The following is a 16533-nucleotide window of genomic DNA, read 5'->3' on the forward strand; positions in this document are numbered from 1 at the left end:
CCTAACAAAGTTAATTCAAACGCTATATTATCGAATACTATAAAAATAAGCATTTAACATTTTGACTAGAAGCTATTTAAAAAACTGTTATTAAAAAAAAGGAAAAATAAAAAACTTCCATAGTTTTTTTTTTTTAAAGATTTTCAACTTATTATCATTTGAACTCGCCTTGAGTGTAGGATAGAGAGTGGAAAAATGTAAAAAAATCCCAAAATTTTTACTCTATTTTAATATCTACAAATATGCATTTTATCTTATTTGACTTTAAAAGTTTATTTAGGATTTTGAAATTATATTAATTATTTTTTAAAAATTTTTATTTATATTTATTAGGTCTAATTTATTTTTATATTTATATTTAAAAAGTATAATTTCAACATCATCTAATGTATTTTTAGAAAAATAATAAATTTCATCTTTTTTTTTTAATTCTTATAAAAGGAATAAATGTTGATATTAATGCGATCGGATGATAATTTTTTAACATATCATAATACATGAGCGGTAGGTCTTGAAATTTGAAAAGACTGGACCCCGCGGGTCGATACAGATTACAGAGTTTCCCCTCCACAGTATTTTTTTTTTCTCGTTTAAAAAATTCCTCTTCCTCACTTATTTCCTTCATTGTACTCTGCAAGGTAACTGTACATTACACGACTCGAAAAGACACGACAAGACGGTACAACCTACACCGCCACTCTGTCCACCGTGGTAACGCTCTCTACCGATTCTACCGTCTTCTTTTTCCAATATCCATTAGCATATCAGAAAATCAATCTCCTTTTAGGTTAAGCTTTACTTTCCGTACTGTGTCGCTGAACTTGTCCGCAATAACTATTTCGAATTTGGCGTGGTTTATGCTTTTCAGCGTGTTAAAATTCTGAAATTGTGTTTTGCTCGACGGGTTGCGTGTTCCTACTCTTGTACTCTTGTTCAGAGAGGTGCTAATTTGCTTGGAAGTTGTTGGATTGTTGGCCTGATTAAGGGCATCCTGCAAGGTATCATATTGCATTTTATTAGACTCTCTCTTGGCTTTGTCACTTTCAAATCACGATTCCTGGTTTATTTTTGCCCGCATTTCTGGCTCTCGGGGCATTTGCTTATACGTATATGTTTAATCAAAATTGTCCTTTTTTTTAAAGTTGTTTTTGCTCTGTTTCTCTGTCTCTATATGTGGTTACCTTTTCTTTTGTAGACTGCCTAATTAAGGTTGGCTTTATTGTTCTATATGAGTCAAGAATGGTTTTGATATCTTGTTTTAAACGAAATGGGAGTAAAAATACTTCATCATCTGATTTTCATGAGCACATTGTAACTAGGCGTTAAAACTAAAAACTGTTTCTCGTTGATTAAATGCAGGGTAGACTTGTCTGCATGTGATCCAATGGAGTAGTCAACAGTCTCATTTTTGTTAGTCATACTAATGTCGTCTTTTTTTTTTTTTTTTTTTTGGTTCAGGTTTAGCAAATTTATGCCTGATATTTGCGTTCAATTTTGCAAGTCTGTAAATGGGAGATCCGCTTGTGAAATCACAGAAAAATCAGAATGAAGGTCAATTTATATCCTTTCATTCGTGCTAGCTACATTAAATGCTTAGTATGATGTATACTGAACAAATCAATACACAGGATATTGTTCTTGGTTTATTGACAAATTGAAGCTTAAAATATTAGTATTTAGGTATTTGTGTATAACAAAATAAAGAAGGCAAAATTGGATATATAATAAAAATGCATGCTTTCACATTTTTGTGCATTCTGAAGTTTCTTCTATATATCTTATCATCATTGCAACTTTTGATTTTTGCAGAAGATTACAAGCACTTTATTTTGCTGACGAAGGATGGAAAACTTATAAGTCGGACACAATGCTTAAACCCTCCTCTAAAAGTGTAGGCACTTATTCTCTAATTTTCTTGTCTCTCGATTTTGTAGTAATGTTTTGAGACTTATTCTGGAGCTGCTCTCATTGGCATACTATTAGTGTGAAAAATTGAGTTTCACTAATTACATGCATAGTAGGTTGTGCTGCTATATATTGAGTTTTTTTCCTGAATTTCCCTTTTGGCTAGGTAAAAATTTATTGCAGAGGAGGGTCAAAATTGTCATTAAACTAATAAGCTAACCCTAGTAACAATGCGATAAGAATAGAGTTCAAGTAACACTATTTTGCTACTGGTCGTCCCAACATTACCAAATGAACATTACCAGCTGAAAATATCTTGATTTTATTTCTTTCTTTGATGCTTTGTATATGAATATTCCTTTTATAGCATGAGAAATGTAGGATATTCCAACCAGCAATTCAGTCCTTCACATGTTTGATTTCTACCTATTTCTTTAGTCGTTCTATATCTATCTATCCATATTTTATTTTTCTCTTGGAATTTTATCATAAATGCCAGTCTTGCAAATGATGCATTGACCTGTTTTTTATATTCATCAAATTCAGTTTTCTTGTTTTAAATATTTCTTTGCTTCTTGTATGACTTGCTTCTGCTTTTAGGCCTCGAAAATGGAATTTACATGAAATTGTTCGAAGGTCTGAGTTAAATATCCATCATGATTTACCTCATTGCTTTTTACGCCCTGCTGCCGAGTGTCCTCGTGACAAGAAAGAGTGGTGTAAATTTCTATCCTATATTCAGCAAAGAAACTCGGTAAACAGTTTCTTCTTCTGTATGTTTTTCTGCTCCATCATCTCTTTTACCCCCTGAATTGCTTAACATGACTTCTCTATCTATTTCTTAATTTGTAACTGGTAACATGGTGCTAAAATTCACTATCATATATAAGGCTATAAGTGACCAGAGTAGAGCTGAGCTTTGGTGAGCTTGAGCTCAAGCTCGAGCTTGGCTCATTTAAGAATAGCTTGGCTCGATAACCGTAAACGATCCAAGCTCGAGCTTGAGCTTGAAATGTATCAAACCAAAACAATATCATTTAAATGTAAGTTTAATTGATTTTGACTTATTGAGCTAGCTCGTGAGCTCGGCTCTGCTCGATAAAGCTAGCTCATGAGTTGGCCCAATAAAGCTAGCACACGAGCTAATGAGCTAAGCTCAGCTAGTTCATTAAATAAGCTCGATAGTTTGGCTTGAACTCGACTCAGTAAGCTTATAGAACAAGCTTTTACCGAGTTGAGCCTTGAGCAGATATAGCTTTTACCATGATCATTTGAGAAAAGATGTGAATTTTTTGCAGATGTGTGATAAATCATAATTTCCCGTATCATTTATTTAGTAGACCTTTTAAAATACCTCCTTTTTCTATTCTGCTATTTTAGGTTGGATTTTTAAAATTCACCTAGAGGATTAAAGATATTATTTTGATCTTCAAAGTATATATTTGGTGGTAGTTACATAATATCTTTTGTAGGTTGCAATTGCAAAATTTGAGTTCTGTGAGTTCTTTATACTTCCTCCTGAAGAAGGCTCTAATTTTAGTCACGTTAGAGTTGCATACCGTGATGGGAAAGCTTCCGACAAATATATTGGTCAAAAGAATTGTGAATCAGGTATCATATAATGTTAATTATGATGTTTCCTTGTTTTGTTTGTGGGGATGGAGTTTGAATGTAATTCTCAATTTGTCATAATAAGTAGTTCAATTAATCTAAGTGCAACTAATATTACTTTTCCTCTGAAAGTGAAGAGGACTACTTAATATCATGTCTCTAACTGTATATAGTTCTAGATACTACTGAAGCACGTCAATTTACACAACGAAGCTTGGATCGATCTGAGACTTGTGGTAATAGTAGCACCATGTCACCTCCTCACATCGTTGAGGATTTTGCTGCCAGGAAAGATGCAAATATGCAGGCAAGAGGTCTGGGTATTAGTGAAGATAATGGCATGCCTTGTGCCAAGTTTCTGCAGACGACTGGTGATCACTGTTATCATGAACTAACAAAAAGACATCAACCTTGCAATGATAAAAAAGGTGGAACACTGGAGAAAAATTATGCTCGAGCAGACCCAAGTTACCTGCAAACTCTTGGTCAAACGCATTCTGCATGGATTTTTGGTGCAATAGCTGAGCTTGTTGATAATTCTAGGGATGCAAACGCAAGCAGGTAGGTTGAATTGATTTTCTTTTTCTTTTTAGCCTTCACCTTTTTGTATATTTCTGTATATTTTCATTTTATATTTGTCTGTCTTTTTGGAGAAGTTCATAAACACACCCTGTGTTTTAGTATATTGGTACTTAATGGAGAGAAATTTTTTGTCACTTTAGTGCCAAGAGGATTCATCTGTTATCATTCTAGAGTCATTTTGTTTTAGATAATCGACTGTTTTAGGAATGAAACTAGCAATTTTTTTTCTCCATAACGACTACTTTAGAAAGAAAAAAAAAATGTTAAATTGGTACTATTTTGAGTTGTGCATTTATGTTTTTGCATGCATAAGGAGGCTTGCATATTGTCACGTAGTTTTTAATTGTACTTGCAATACATTGTACTAAAGTGATAATGAATTAATCGTCATGGTAATAAAAAATTTCTTGTCTTTGAGTCTTGATTGGTAAAACATAGGGCACCTTTTTGAACTCTGTTATTTTTGAAAATATGCTTCTTACTTTTAGTGTTTGTTGACAGACTGGATATTTCTATTGAGATCATATATTCAAAAAGGGCTGGCAAAGATATTCCTATGTTGTCATTTATAGATGATGGCTGTGGAATGACCCATCAGGAGGTTGTGAGAATGACATGCTTTGGGCACAAACAACCAGATGCAAATAATGTGGATCGTATAGGGAGATTCGGTGTTGGATTTAAGGTAGCCCTTGTATTCTATTTGTTTTTACCGCGCTTTGTTGGATTGCTCTGCCAATTCTCTTTATTTGGATATTTAGTAGAATGACTCTTAACATTGTGAATTGGCGTAATGTATGGTATGTATTTAATTTTGAAGATGCTCTGATTTGTTTGTCTATACTGGAGATTTATTTCATTGTTCTACCTTTTAAGATGTGCATAATGATAATTTGGATGCCAATTTCTCAGACTGGGGCAATGAGGCTTGGGAGGGATGCTCTTGTTCTTACTCAGACTGCTGAATCTAGGTCTATAGCCTTCCTCTCACAATCGCTAAATGAAGGAAAAGATGTATGTTGAAAATATGGTCTCATTTTGTCCGTCTTCTATTTCTTTTTAAGATGCTTTAGACATTTATTATCATCTTAATTAAATTGATTCTGCAGAATCTAGAGATTCCCATTGTAAGCTACCGCAGAAAAGGACAGTTTATGGAATTGGATACAAGTGTCCAGTCTCAAGATTTAGCGAAGTACAACTTGAAAGCTGTTAAGGAATTTTCACCATTTGATAAGTATTTGATAGGTGAAAAAGCAGGTTTGTTTGATAAAAGACACACAGGAACTCAAATATACATATGGAACCTGGATGAGTGGGGCTCAGGTTATTGTCTGGATTGGACTACTGGACTGACTGGTGGGAGCTCCTTTCACCAAGGTGATATATTTATCCGTTCTAAAAGGGTCAGATCTCGTCCTGGCCAGATGAGTCAAAAGGTCATTCTCTTTTCTCAACTAAGGTCTATAATAAGCAAAAAAGTGTCTGCAACTTGCAAAGGGAAATGAAATTTACCAAATTATCAAATAATACCAGATGACTACAACCTAGAACGGCTCATTTAACCTCAAATATAAGGGTTTTTGATGTTGAATAAATTAAAATCAGTTAGATATTTATAAGTTTTTCGTGTACAAACTCTATACATATACATGCATTGGTGGATTCTTCCTTTTAAAAATCTGAAGTGCTATAGGATTGGTCAACACTTGCACTTTTAGGATTAGCCAAATCTTGAAAAATTGTCTATTGGGTTAATATCATATAAAGTAGATTATTTGCAGGTAATACGAACATTTTATAAATGTTAAGCAAATGATGCTATAGTTATCATTCTGAAATTTCTCACTCGTGTCACCTATTTCTTGTCTCCACTATCTTAGGAACTTTTCGTTATAAAATTCACTTGTGTATCTTCGCCAGCCTTAGAATTCATCGGTTATCCACTTTCTGTTGGAATACTTTATCACATGTGGATTTTAATGCATTTCATGTGCCTCATTGTCTAACTATTTTATATTATCACATCTGATTTCATCATGTATCTCCTTTGTTTCAGGTGCCCCTAGATTACTCACTTAGATGTTATCTAGAGGTCATCTTTTTAGTTCCACGAATGAAGATATATGTTCAAGGTTCACCGGTAATTGCTTGCTTCTCCTTACAAGGAAATGGTGCTTCTTAATCTTGCGTTGTTGTTTGATGCTTAGCCTGAACTCTTCAACAGGTTAAATGTCGACCATTGGGCAAATCTTTGAATAAGACTTGTGAAGTAACTGGTAATATAATTGGCAAAGGTGTTAATTTAACTCTTGGTCGCTGTCAGTTAGAGTGGGAGCAGGGAAATTGTGGAATGTTTTTGTATTGGCATGGCCGCTTAATCGAGGTCAGATTCTGCCTCATGATATTATTCAACCTGTCAATGTTTGTTACAGCTTCTTGTGGGTAGCTTAGTTTCTCCTGATGTTTATCCACTTTAATCATATTTCAACCATTTTGAAATTGGCTATAGTTCACGCTTGTTGCATTTTTTCTTCTGCCTGTCTTTACCAAAGAATCTTCTGTGCATGTTTATTACTTTGTTAGAATGTTCAATCTTTTAGACTTCCAAGTGTATTGTATCAAGTCTAAGCTATTAATGGACTGAATTCGTGGGTTTAGCTCCATATATCCTCTTAAACCATTGGCCACTTTGTCCTTTATTTGAGTTAATTGTCTTCCTTTTTAGGGGTTCTCCCTGCCTCCCTCCTTGTAAATTCTTCTGTCTATTTCGCTTTCTAAACAAGACTCTGTGAACTTAAATTCATATGACTGCGCTTTTCACCATCCAGAAGGTGCGCAAGCCCAATAGGATGTATACTGAAAAGCTAAAAGAGATGGATCATATAGGATTTAGGCTGTGAGGTAAAGAAAGTTTGGCTGAGGTGAAGAAGGATCCCTATACCAGAGCATAACTAGTTTATTCCATGATTTAATTTAGTTATCTTTTGCTATTGATCCAACATAAGTTTGAGGTTGGATGAAAATCTAATCTAATTGGAACTGTAACTGTGGATATTATTTAATGAGTTTAAATGCACTATGAAATCCAAAGAAATATGCTTATGATGCAATGACACAATTTCATGATATTGTATACTTGATTTTTTTCTAAAATATTCTGTTTAATATGATATTTTAACCCCTGTGTGGTGCATATAATGCAATCAAGCTAAATGGACTTGTCAGTATGCCATACTGGCCCTTAATTACTTCACCAAATGGTAATTGAGCTCAGTGCAGAGTCCAAAGAGAGAAAAGGAAGTATTACTGAAATCTGATTTTTCTTTTTCTTGTTAAGCTGTCTTTCTTGTCATTTCATTTTTTAATGTCCAGCAATGGTGTCTAGTATTTGAGTTTAATAGTGCAAATATTAATAATAATTTAGAATTTTAGTTTAAGGTCTTATGTTCCATTGCCATGAAGGTGGGTTTTCAGAGGATACACATGCATGGCAAAAATTGTATGTTGCGAGTTGTGTTTTATTTGTATTCTTTATTTTGTGTACCTAATAAGAATATATAAAATCAAGGTCGCATTTTCTTTTCCTTTGGGCAGGTGGGATTCTTTTTATCATAGTCTTTAAATTACGGCTTGTGCCCCTTTACGCTTGTTCTGGCAGATCACACTTATCTCTAAACTCTAATTCAGCTAATCAGTTGTCTTCATTTGTAGGCTTATAAAAGAGTTGGTGGCATGATACACAATGGAGATGTGGGACGAGGCATGATTGGCGTCATAGATGTTACCGATCTAATGGTATATAGGTGTTTATGAATATTCATTTGTTTATTAGACCGTTTTATGCCTTGATGATGCGGTCTTGCATTACCTATTTACAAAAAAGTTAATGTTTGTGAGGAGATTTGCTTTACAAGGCCGCTTTTACTCTTGCTTTGCTCCAACGAACATGTGAAGCTTCCTGCATTTGTTTAGATTAGATTATTAGGTTATACCATTTTACTAGAAAGATTGAGTTTGTGCTCTTTTTGCTTTTCTATCTGATGAAGACTGGTGTGCTTCTTGTCACTTGGGCTTGCATGGATACAACTTGAATTGAACAAAACTCTAGACTTAGTGTTCATGTTTGAATTTTGCCTTTCCTTGTAATTAGGAAGAAAGAAATGATATAGATATTTTTACTACCTGAATGTCGATAAATTAGTTCTTGAAGATTTGAATAACTCATATACTGAATCACATTTCTTTTGAATGCAAGAAGATATGGTTATTTTGGTATTAATACTACTTAGCATCATTCTTTTAAATGAAAAGGCATCCTTTCGTTCAAAAGTTCTTGAAAAAGTAGTTAGAGTAATTATTATTATTGCTATATTTTTAATTGGCCAAACTATTCATAATATTATCTTCAAAGACATTTTTAATTTACCTTTAATTACAATTAGTTAAGAGGATGTTTTTCTTTATAGTAATCATATTTAACAATTGTGAAAATGGGTCTTTTATCTTCTAACAAAAACAAGTTGATTGAAGTCACAAACCTTTTACTACTGTACATTGCTATGCATTGATAACTGTTAACTGATACCGTATTGCTTCCCCAATTTTTCATGTAGGACAATGGGAATGGTCGTGTGTGGGTGCATAGCAACAAGCAAGGTTTTCAGGACTGTGAAGCTTATGCTCAACTAGAGGAGTGGCTGGGGAAAAAGGCAGATGAATATTGGGATAAAAATCATGATCCTGTGCAGCTGGTGAGGAATATCTTTTTTACCTAATTCTGTGGATTATATTATTTTCATACTGTAAGGTTGATTTCCATTTCAGTGAATGTTTATTTAAAAAGTTTCCTTAGGTTAATGACTAATGTTTATTTTTCATTTTCAAGTGAATATAGGTGTAAATAATTGAAATGATTTTAAGATATGATAATGGTAAAATTGTAGTTTTGAATATTAAGTGAGAAAATATGGAGTGAGAACTTGTTTCTAAAATACATAAAGTGGGTGCTATTGTTTAAAGGGAAAGAGAAATGACCTTTCATGCAAGAGAACAGTTGCAATATGGAAAAGTGAAGTGTCATTAAGAGATTTAAAAACAACTGAAAATAGAAACATGAACCCAAAAAAACTGAAAATAAACCCGGCATTCATTTGAAATAGTGGAATTTTTTGGAAATAATAAATTATACCCTGATGAGAATTTATGTGCTTCCTCCACTTCAGCGGTGATCACAGTTGCAATATATTTTTAGAATAAGCCTGAAAATATGCTAGAATTATTTCTTTGCCATCAACTGCTTCAATTATTAAAATCTTTCTCGAATTTATTTCAATGTTTCTGGTCCCCTTGTTAATGGTTTTGCAGTCAGCTTACATTCCTTTTATTGAGATATTTCTTTACTCTTCCAGTTCCAGAAGAAGGGTGGTTTGTTGTACCAGCCTGACCATGAATGGGTCCAATGCGACAAGTGTAGAAAGTGGAGGACGTTGAGTCCTGGATTTGACAGCAAGCGTTTACCTAAAGAATGGTACTCATGTATTTCATTTCCTGAACCCGCCTACAATGTTTCTTAAAATTAGATGCAACACATGCTTCCGTTCGACACCTTAAAACTTCTTACTAAGTATCATCCTTCATTAACTACCCTCCTGGGTTTACCTTTCTTGCCTGTAATCTTGTATTTGGAAGCATTAGGACAATGCGTAAAACGTATGAATCCGTAAGCTCCATTCGAGCAAAACAAACAACTGAATTATCTAATGTTCTTTGCTACCTAAGCATATTATAACTGCAAATTTATATTATTGCATATGCAGATTTTATTTGTTAATGCATATTCATGTAGGCTGAATTGTGCGCTTAAAATGTCAGGTTTTGCTATATGGAACCTTTTGAGGGATCATGCGAAACTCCCGAGCAAAAGGTTGAAAGTGGGGTGATTACACTTACTGCAAAACGAACCGGATATGATAGAAGAGATGTTAAAGATGATGCAACAATCGCGTCTGGAGGTAATCTATAAGAACTTTTGTTGGTAGACTACGTAATGATCAGATAATTAAAACAATTGTCCGCAACGTCAAATGCAGTTCAAAGACGAGTTGATTATTGAATTCACCGGGTTATTATGGAATGTATTAACCTTCGTGAGTAGGGATGTAAATAAGCTGAGTGAGCTCGAATTTCAGCAAGTCTGAAAATTTTAAATTCGAGTTTTATTTGAAATATTTTAAGTTTAAACTCGGTTCAATGATCGAATAAGTCTAAAATAATATATATATATATATATATATATATATATATATATATATATATATATAAGCTTAGTAAGGTTTGATAAATTTTCAAGTTGAACATCATTAGACTAGAACTTGAACTTGATTTAAGCTAAGCTTGAACAGCTCACGAGCCGGCCCGGCTTATTTACATCCCTATTCATGTGACCATTAAAAACTCTGAAAAAGCATTAGGTGTCAGATTCATCTACTTCTCAGTCTCACTTTCTACCCACGTCTAATACATTTTCTTGATTTGGTGATGATGATTTTGAAGAAACAGAGAAGTATGATGCTATACGAGGTTTAAAGAGGTTGAAGAAGGGACTTCCTAGGGCTTGTAAGAAGACTATATAATGTAGAGTAGTAGAGGTGCTCAGTCTACAATGCCAAACGTAGTTCACTCATGGACAGGTGCACCGATGTAAAGTGTTAGAAATTTTGCAGATTTTAAGCTTTTTGGTCTTACAGCTGATTGGAGCATTTTTTGTATATGAAAATAGTGCATATTATAACCAGTTATGCAAGTATAAAGAAGAATAGATTTTTGTTGTATGAAGGCTGATACATCTGTTTCGACCTATCTGATATTTTGAAGTTAATTAAAAAGAAATGATAAGTAAGAAATATTAATTAAATTTTTTATAATAACATTTAATTGCTATGTATTATCTTTAAATAATTATAAATAAATGATTAATTTGAAATATTAACTTGAAAATTTAAATTTTTTATAATGACATTTTTTTAGAGAAAAATATTAATAACATCTAACAGCTGTTTATCATCTTAAATAATTATAAATAAAATAATTTTATCAAAAATGTTAATTTAATTTAAAAGTACTTTTAATAGTTATTATTTTATTACAGTTAATAGAGGTTAAATATAATATAAATAAAAATAAATAAGCAACTAATTGAGATTTTTACTTGCTCCTGATATATAAATGACAATAATTTAAATATTAAAGTTAAATTGACATTCTCTAAAAATAAATTTCAAAAAGTGATATTTACTAGGATTTTTTTTTTTTTAAGTGAAAGCCACCCATTTTTACTGATTTTGGTTGATGTAATAATATCAGTTTAAACAAATCCCAAAGGGAATAAATTTATTTTTGGAAAAACAAACTTTTATTTTGGTATATGAAAAAAAAAATCATTGGTAAATTGAAAAATTAAGAAAAACTAAAACACTAAAAAAACCTTAAAATTGTTGCAATCATTGAATCCACGCGCTTTGAAGATTCACACCCTAGCTTCCTCTCCTCTTATTGGAGCGTGACAGGGAATCGCGTCAGAATTCTCTGGCCATGATTATTTTTTATGCGATAGCAATTTCGGTGGTGACGCTCACAAAAAGAGTGATAAATATTAAAAAAATAAAGAAAAATCAAAAATTAAAATAAAAAATTAGGAAAAAATCCCTAATTTCTCCGCTATTTTTCCAGAGGCTTCGAAGCTTTGCATCCGCCTTCCTCCACCATCTCTAATTTACTTTTGGTAAGCATTTTCTTTTTCGAAATTCCTTTTTATTTTTTTTTTCAATTTTTTAAAATATTATAATGAAAAATTAAAAAAAGAATTTCTAAGGTGGAATTTTTTTCCCTAATCCTATTTGAATTTTATATTTCACTAATTTTATTATCAAAATTTCCGGATCTTTTCCAATTTATAAAAAAGAAACAAATAAAATTTAAAATTTTTATTCGGAAAAAGAAATTCTTGAGTTAGGAAGAATTGCAGAAAATAAAGATCAAAACTTTTAATCTGTTCGAAGGAAATTTATGATTTGATTCAATATGGAAATTGAAGCTTTGAAGATGGAAGTAGGGTTTACGAAAGGCTTTATTGTATTAGGGTTTTACAGTGATCATATATGGTGATAACAATGTCAGGAATCAAAGACAAGAATAATGTCAGGCAGAGAATCGTATGGAGGGGGAATTGAAATGAACCAGAGCCCGACACTAACAGCAACATCGAACATGAATTTGGCATTTAGGGCAGATGGTGTTTACAAGCCCATTATGCCTGACGATACCTTCCATCATGTCCAAACCATTCCATCACACCAGCATGAAATATTAGAAATGGGTGTTGGCAGCGGCGGCGCTGTTGGTGTCGATGTCGATGTTGATGTTGATGGCTTCAATATGAATAGTGGTGAGCCCATTAAGAGGAAACGTGGGCGGCCCAGGAAATACTCACCACCGCATGGTAGTATTAGCCTTAATCTCACATCTCCTCTTTCCCACCACCAGCAGCAGTCTCCTCTTCTTCATCAGTCTGGATTTCAATCTCCTCCTTCCCCAACAACATCATCCCTTGCAAAGAAAGCAAGAGGCAGACCCCCTGGTTCTACCCGCAAAAACCAACTTTCTTCTCTTGGTATGTTCAAGTTCTCTCTTTTTTTTTGTTCTTTTTTTTTTTTTTTTTCTGAACATTTGGTATTGTTCATGGTTGTTTGATGGATTCAGTTGCTTGGCTTATGCTTTCTTGTGCTGTTTTGCTTTGGGAGATGGTGCAGAGGATTTGTATAGGTTTTGTTATATTTAAATATTGTATTTGGATCCCATTTGCACTTAGTCAAATGACAAATTTGCCCTTTATTATTTGCCCTTTTTTATAAGATGGCGGTATTACTGCTCACTCTTGATTGGTTTTAAAGAAATTTTATTCTGAAAGAAGAAAAAAGGGATTCATTGTCCTGTTCTGGATTATTGCATATATTCTATGTATATGCAATAATCTCTGGGTTAGAATGGTCTTATAATATGATTTATAAGTGAAATTACTTAATAACAAAACAAGAAAACGCAAATATTAGACCATCTACACATAATGTCATAAGGTGGAATTTATTTGAATATTTCTGCTGTATTTGTTTTCTAATGATGATTTTTCTACAAATATTGTCTTGCAGCAGGATCAGCAGGAGTTGGATTTACACCACATGTTATCACAGTAAAGGCTGGAGAGGTGCATTTTTTTGTTATTAAATGTCTCTTTCTTATTCAAAATAAAGGAATTTTGTTTCTTTTCTTTCAACAGTATATATCTAATACTATTTCAATTCAATAATTATAATCTTGGATGGTGATTTATTTTTGGCAAGAGGCATTCTGTGGCTAATAGAAATTCCATGTAGTGATATGCCTCATGGTTAACTGATTGAATATTCCTTGACCAATATATTTTTCTCCCTTCACTACAACTTGATTATGGAACTATTTGTATGGTAACCGTACAAAATGAATCGACAGATCATTGATGAAGCGCTCCTGGGTTAGCATATAGTCATTTGATCCAGAGTTTGTGGTCCTAACTTTTAGTTCCTCATATAACAATCCTTTATAATTGTTGAGGTAGCATATAGTTGACCATCAACGATTTAATAAACCTTAATGTCATTTGCGTGTTTCATGTTTTTGAATTGTTAAATACACTTGTCACGTGTATGTTGAAGATTCGTTATTTCCTTCCTTTTCTGTTTATTTGTTGGTTAAGATTGATTATTTGTTAATGTAGATGCAAACGATTGAAACACAATTAATATGCCTGATGAGCAAAATGTGTTGCTCAAAATTGTAGACATAAGTACTGCTGCATTTGTATATTCATAGTAAACTGCTGTCAAGGCAGGGCATTGCATTTTCTATGGGTGGCAATATTAGTTGACAAGTTTATGAGCTTGTAAATTTCTGTTTGGTACATTTTTCTTTGGAACAAATTGGACACGTAGACAAAGATGAATCCCAGACAACCTCTTATTGTACTTCCGTTTCTTTGCTAATACGAGTTGAAGTAATAAGGGAAAGATGGCAGTTTGTGTGTGCTTCCAAAATAATGACTATTTTTTCTTATATTTTTCTTGCGATTTGAAAGTTTTGTGAGTTCTTATTTTCTCAAATGATTGTATTTGATTTTAAACTTTCTCCTCTCACAGGATGTGTTGTCGAAGATAATGTCATTCTTGCAAAATGGATCAACAGGCATCTGCATTTTATCAGCAAATGGTGCCATATCTAATGTAACACTTCGTCAACCTGCAACATCTGGTGGAACTGTAACATATGAGGTGCATTCAAGTTTTGATCACTTTGTCATTTGATACGAGCATGTATCCATTTTCCATGTGTCATAACTCATATGGGAGGAATAAATATGCTCCACGTTCTCTTTCAATATAGTTTGCAGAGAAAGATAATCCTTTTGCATTTAGGGGAGTTGGAATTATCATTGTTACACAGATAACTAAATTTAGCACTAGTTGCAGCACTAAAGAACTATTCCTCTCTCTTCCTCTGGTATTTCTTCTTTTCATTGTGGAAGAGTTCAGTAGAGAATTACTAAACTCCAAATGCACACAATTTGTTCATATGCTAATCTAGTTTATTAGAATTAGAAGAACCAAGTTTTTCTCTCCTAGTGAAGCGAAGACCAAGTTGTTAAAGTAAAATACTCCACCTCATAAAGTTGTAAAATTAAGAGAAACAACAGTAAGAAAGAAATTCAAAATTTGAGAAATTTAACTACTCTAATAGAAAACCGGCGAAAAATATCTAGTGGAAGAGAAAAAATGTGAAGACGAGTGTGAAAGAGTAAAAAATATGAATTTAAGGATGTAGGAGGCAAAAGCCAACAACAGAGGCAGATGCCAACGCGCTTCCACAGGAAACAAGGAAATGCTATGTATGTTCAGATATCTAAATGGTTTATGCACGAGAGATCCAGAAAATATCGTTGCTTTGTTACCTAAGACAAACTATTCAGCATACTACTTTATGCGCCTTGCAGAAAAAGCAATTACCAATTGTAAGGGTCAGTTTCTCTCTCTCTTCCTGAAGTCACAAATTTCTGTTCATGCTGTAAATTCAGTTTCAGTAGCCAAAAAGCATGTCCCAAAAACATACTTCCTTTATTGCTTTTTTTTTTTTCTAATTGTAAGTGCATAAACTGAGGGTTCATATAAATGAGTCGCTGATTCAGGCTATTGCTGATCTAGTAGAGAACTAAAGCAACAGAATTTGTGTGGCTGATACTTCCAAAACTTGGATTTCACAATTGTTAGTTGCTCAATGCTAATTGCACCTGGACATATCATTTGATTACAGTAGCACCTGTTGCTTATCTTTATCTTCTTATCTCTTTCCATTTATCTAGTGCAAATTTTTCAGGCAAAGCACTTCGGTATGAACTGCACCTTTTTTCTCTCTGAAATTTGCATGTTTATAACCTACTGTTCAATCAGAATATATGTTAAGCTTTGATCATTCATCCTTATTAGCTTGAAGTTTTTATGTTTAGACAGTTGTTTGAGGGGGATTCTGCTCTGTATTTATCTTTACAAATCATGCAACTCTTATTTATTTGTTTATGCAGGGACGATTTGAGATTTTGTCACTTTCTGGCTCATTTCTCCTTTCAGAGAGTAGTGGCCAGCGCAGCAGAACTGGTGGTTTGAGTGTTTCACTAGCAGGGCCAGATGGTCGTGTTCTTGGTGGAGGTGTGGCAGGGCTCCTCACAGCAGCATCTTCTGTACAGGTTTGTTATCTTCTGGTCTTCATTATTTTGCTTGTGCTGCATCTAACAGCAACTGTCATATTGACGAGATTGCACGAGGCAAGTGAAGTGCTGGTATCACTCAAAACGACCTTACTGTCTCTAATTTGCTGTAGTTTTGTTCTGCTTGCAGGTTATTTTGGGTAGTTTTATTTCAGAAGATAGCCTAGAGTCAAAACTGGGTATTAACCACACTGAAGCAATGTATGCTCCAGGAATATCAATAGCAGGAAGCCCGCCATCACGCGGAACTTTTAGCGAATCATCCGGTGGTCCTGGAAGCCCTCCTAACCAGAGCACTGGAGGCTGCAACAACAGCAATCCACAGGGCATGCCAAATGTGCCTTGGAAATAAATTCCTGCTACAAGAAGTTGTTCTAACCTTTTCTTTTTTTCCCTTTTTTTTATGTAATGGCATAGTTGTTCTAACATTGTGTGGGCATAAATGGTGCATAGTTTACACACTTGATATATATATATATATATATATATATATATATATATATATATATATATATATATATATATATATATATTTTAGAGAAGCTGATATAGGTTAGGTGCAATCAGGAACTGATCAGTGTACTTCC

At 33.5% G+C, this 16533-nt stretch overlaps 2 protein-coding genes across 10 annotated transcripts; both read left to right on the top strand.

The window, feature by feature from the left end:
• The first annotated feature begins 552 nt into the window (after window positions 1-552).
• Window positions 553-10931, top strand: LOC105646348 (uncharacterized). 8 transcript variants are annotated; one of them, XR_005177657.2, is made up of 17 exons: window positions 553-711; window positions 869-998; window positions 1459-1551; window positions 1810-1891; window positions 2506-2659; window positions 3378-3516; window positions 3690-4077; window positions 4600-4783; window positions 5011-5112; window positions 5208-5537; window positions 6158-6241; window positions 6326-6484; window positions 7813-7896; window positions 8715-8852; window positions 9510-9636; window positions 9973-10112; window positions 10654-10931. XR_005177657.2 is itself a non-coding variant. In XM_037637414.2 (17 exons), the coding sequence occupies exons 3-17, from the start codon at window positions 1509-1511 to the stop codon at window positions 10731-10733; spliced, it is 2226 nt and encodes a 741-aa protein (XP_037493342.1). In that variant the 5' UTR covers window positions 553-711; window positions 869-998; window positions 1459-1508; the 3' UTR covers window positions 10734-10931. The 8 variants fall into 8 exon arrangements, 6 of the variants coding, with proteins under 6 accessions (XP_037493342.1, XP_037493347.1, XP_037493344.1 ...); XR_005177658.2 differs by having other exon boundaries at window positions 10660-10931; XM_037637414.2 differs by having other exon boundaries at window positions 9510-9628.
• Window positions 10932-11728: 797 nt separating this feature from the next.
• On the top strand, window positions 11729-16375 carry LOC105628594 (AT-hook motif nuclear-localized protein 10). 2 transcript variants are annotated; one of them, XM_012210044.4, is made up of 6 exons: window positions 11729-11881; window positions 12277-12769; window positions 13305-13360; window positions 14328-14459; window positions 15764-15925; window positions 16077-16375. In XM_012210044.4, the coding sequence occupies exons 2-6, from the start codon at window positions 12295-12297 to the stop codon at window positions 16296-16298; spliced, it is 1047 nt and encodes a 348-aa protein (XP_012065434.1). In that variant the 5' UTR covers window positions 11729-11881; window positions 12277-12294; the 3' UTR covers window positions 16299-16375. The 2 variants fall into 2 exon arrangements, with proteins under 2 accessions (XP_012065434.1, XP_020532771.1); XM_020677112.3 differs by having other exon boundaries at window positions 13308-13360.
• Window positions 16376-16533: the final 158 nt, after the last annotated feature.

This window comes from Jatropha curcas, chromosome 4 (genome assembly GCF_041381405.1).
Source record: "Jatropha curcas cultivar XTBG-Jc1 chromosome 4, XTBG_Jcur_1.0, whole genome shotgun sequence".
In the NCBI taxonomy this organism is placed as follows: Eukaryota; Viridiplantae; Streptophyta; class Magnoliopsida; order Malpighiales; family Euphorbiaceae; genus Jatropha; species Jatropha curcas.

What these genes read in the sequence shown, in the direction of transcription:
- LOC105646348 (XM_037637414.2), top strand. Translation starts at nt 1,509, where the DNA reads ATGGGAGATCCGCTTGTGAAATCACAGAAAAATCAGAATGAAG. An exon ending in CGCTAAATGAAGGAAAAGAT is followed by an intron (nt 5,113 to 5,207) that starts GTATGTTGAAAA and finishes TTGATTCTGCAG; the next exon opens with AATCTAGAGATTCCCATTGT. An exon ending in AAGCGTTTACCTAAAGAATG is followed by an intron (nt 9,629 to 9,972) that starts GTACTCATGTAT and finishes TTAAAATGTCAG; the next exon opens with GTTTTGCTATATGGAACCTT.
- LOC105628594 (XM_012210044.4), top strand. Translation starts at nt 12,295, where the DNA reads ATGTCAGGCAGAGAATCGTATGGAGGGGGAATTGAAATGAACCAGAGC. An exon ending in AAACCAACTTTCTTCTCTTG is followed by an intron (nt 12,770 to 13,304) that starts GTATGTTCAAGT and finishes ATTGTCTTGCAG; the next exon opens with CAGGATCAGCAGGAGTTGGA. An exon ending in GTGGAACTGTAACATATGAG is followed by an intron (nt 14,460 to 15,763) that starts GTGCATTCAAGT and finishes TTGTTTATGCAG; the next exon opens with GGACGATTTGAGATTTTGTC.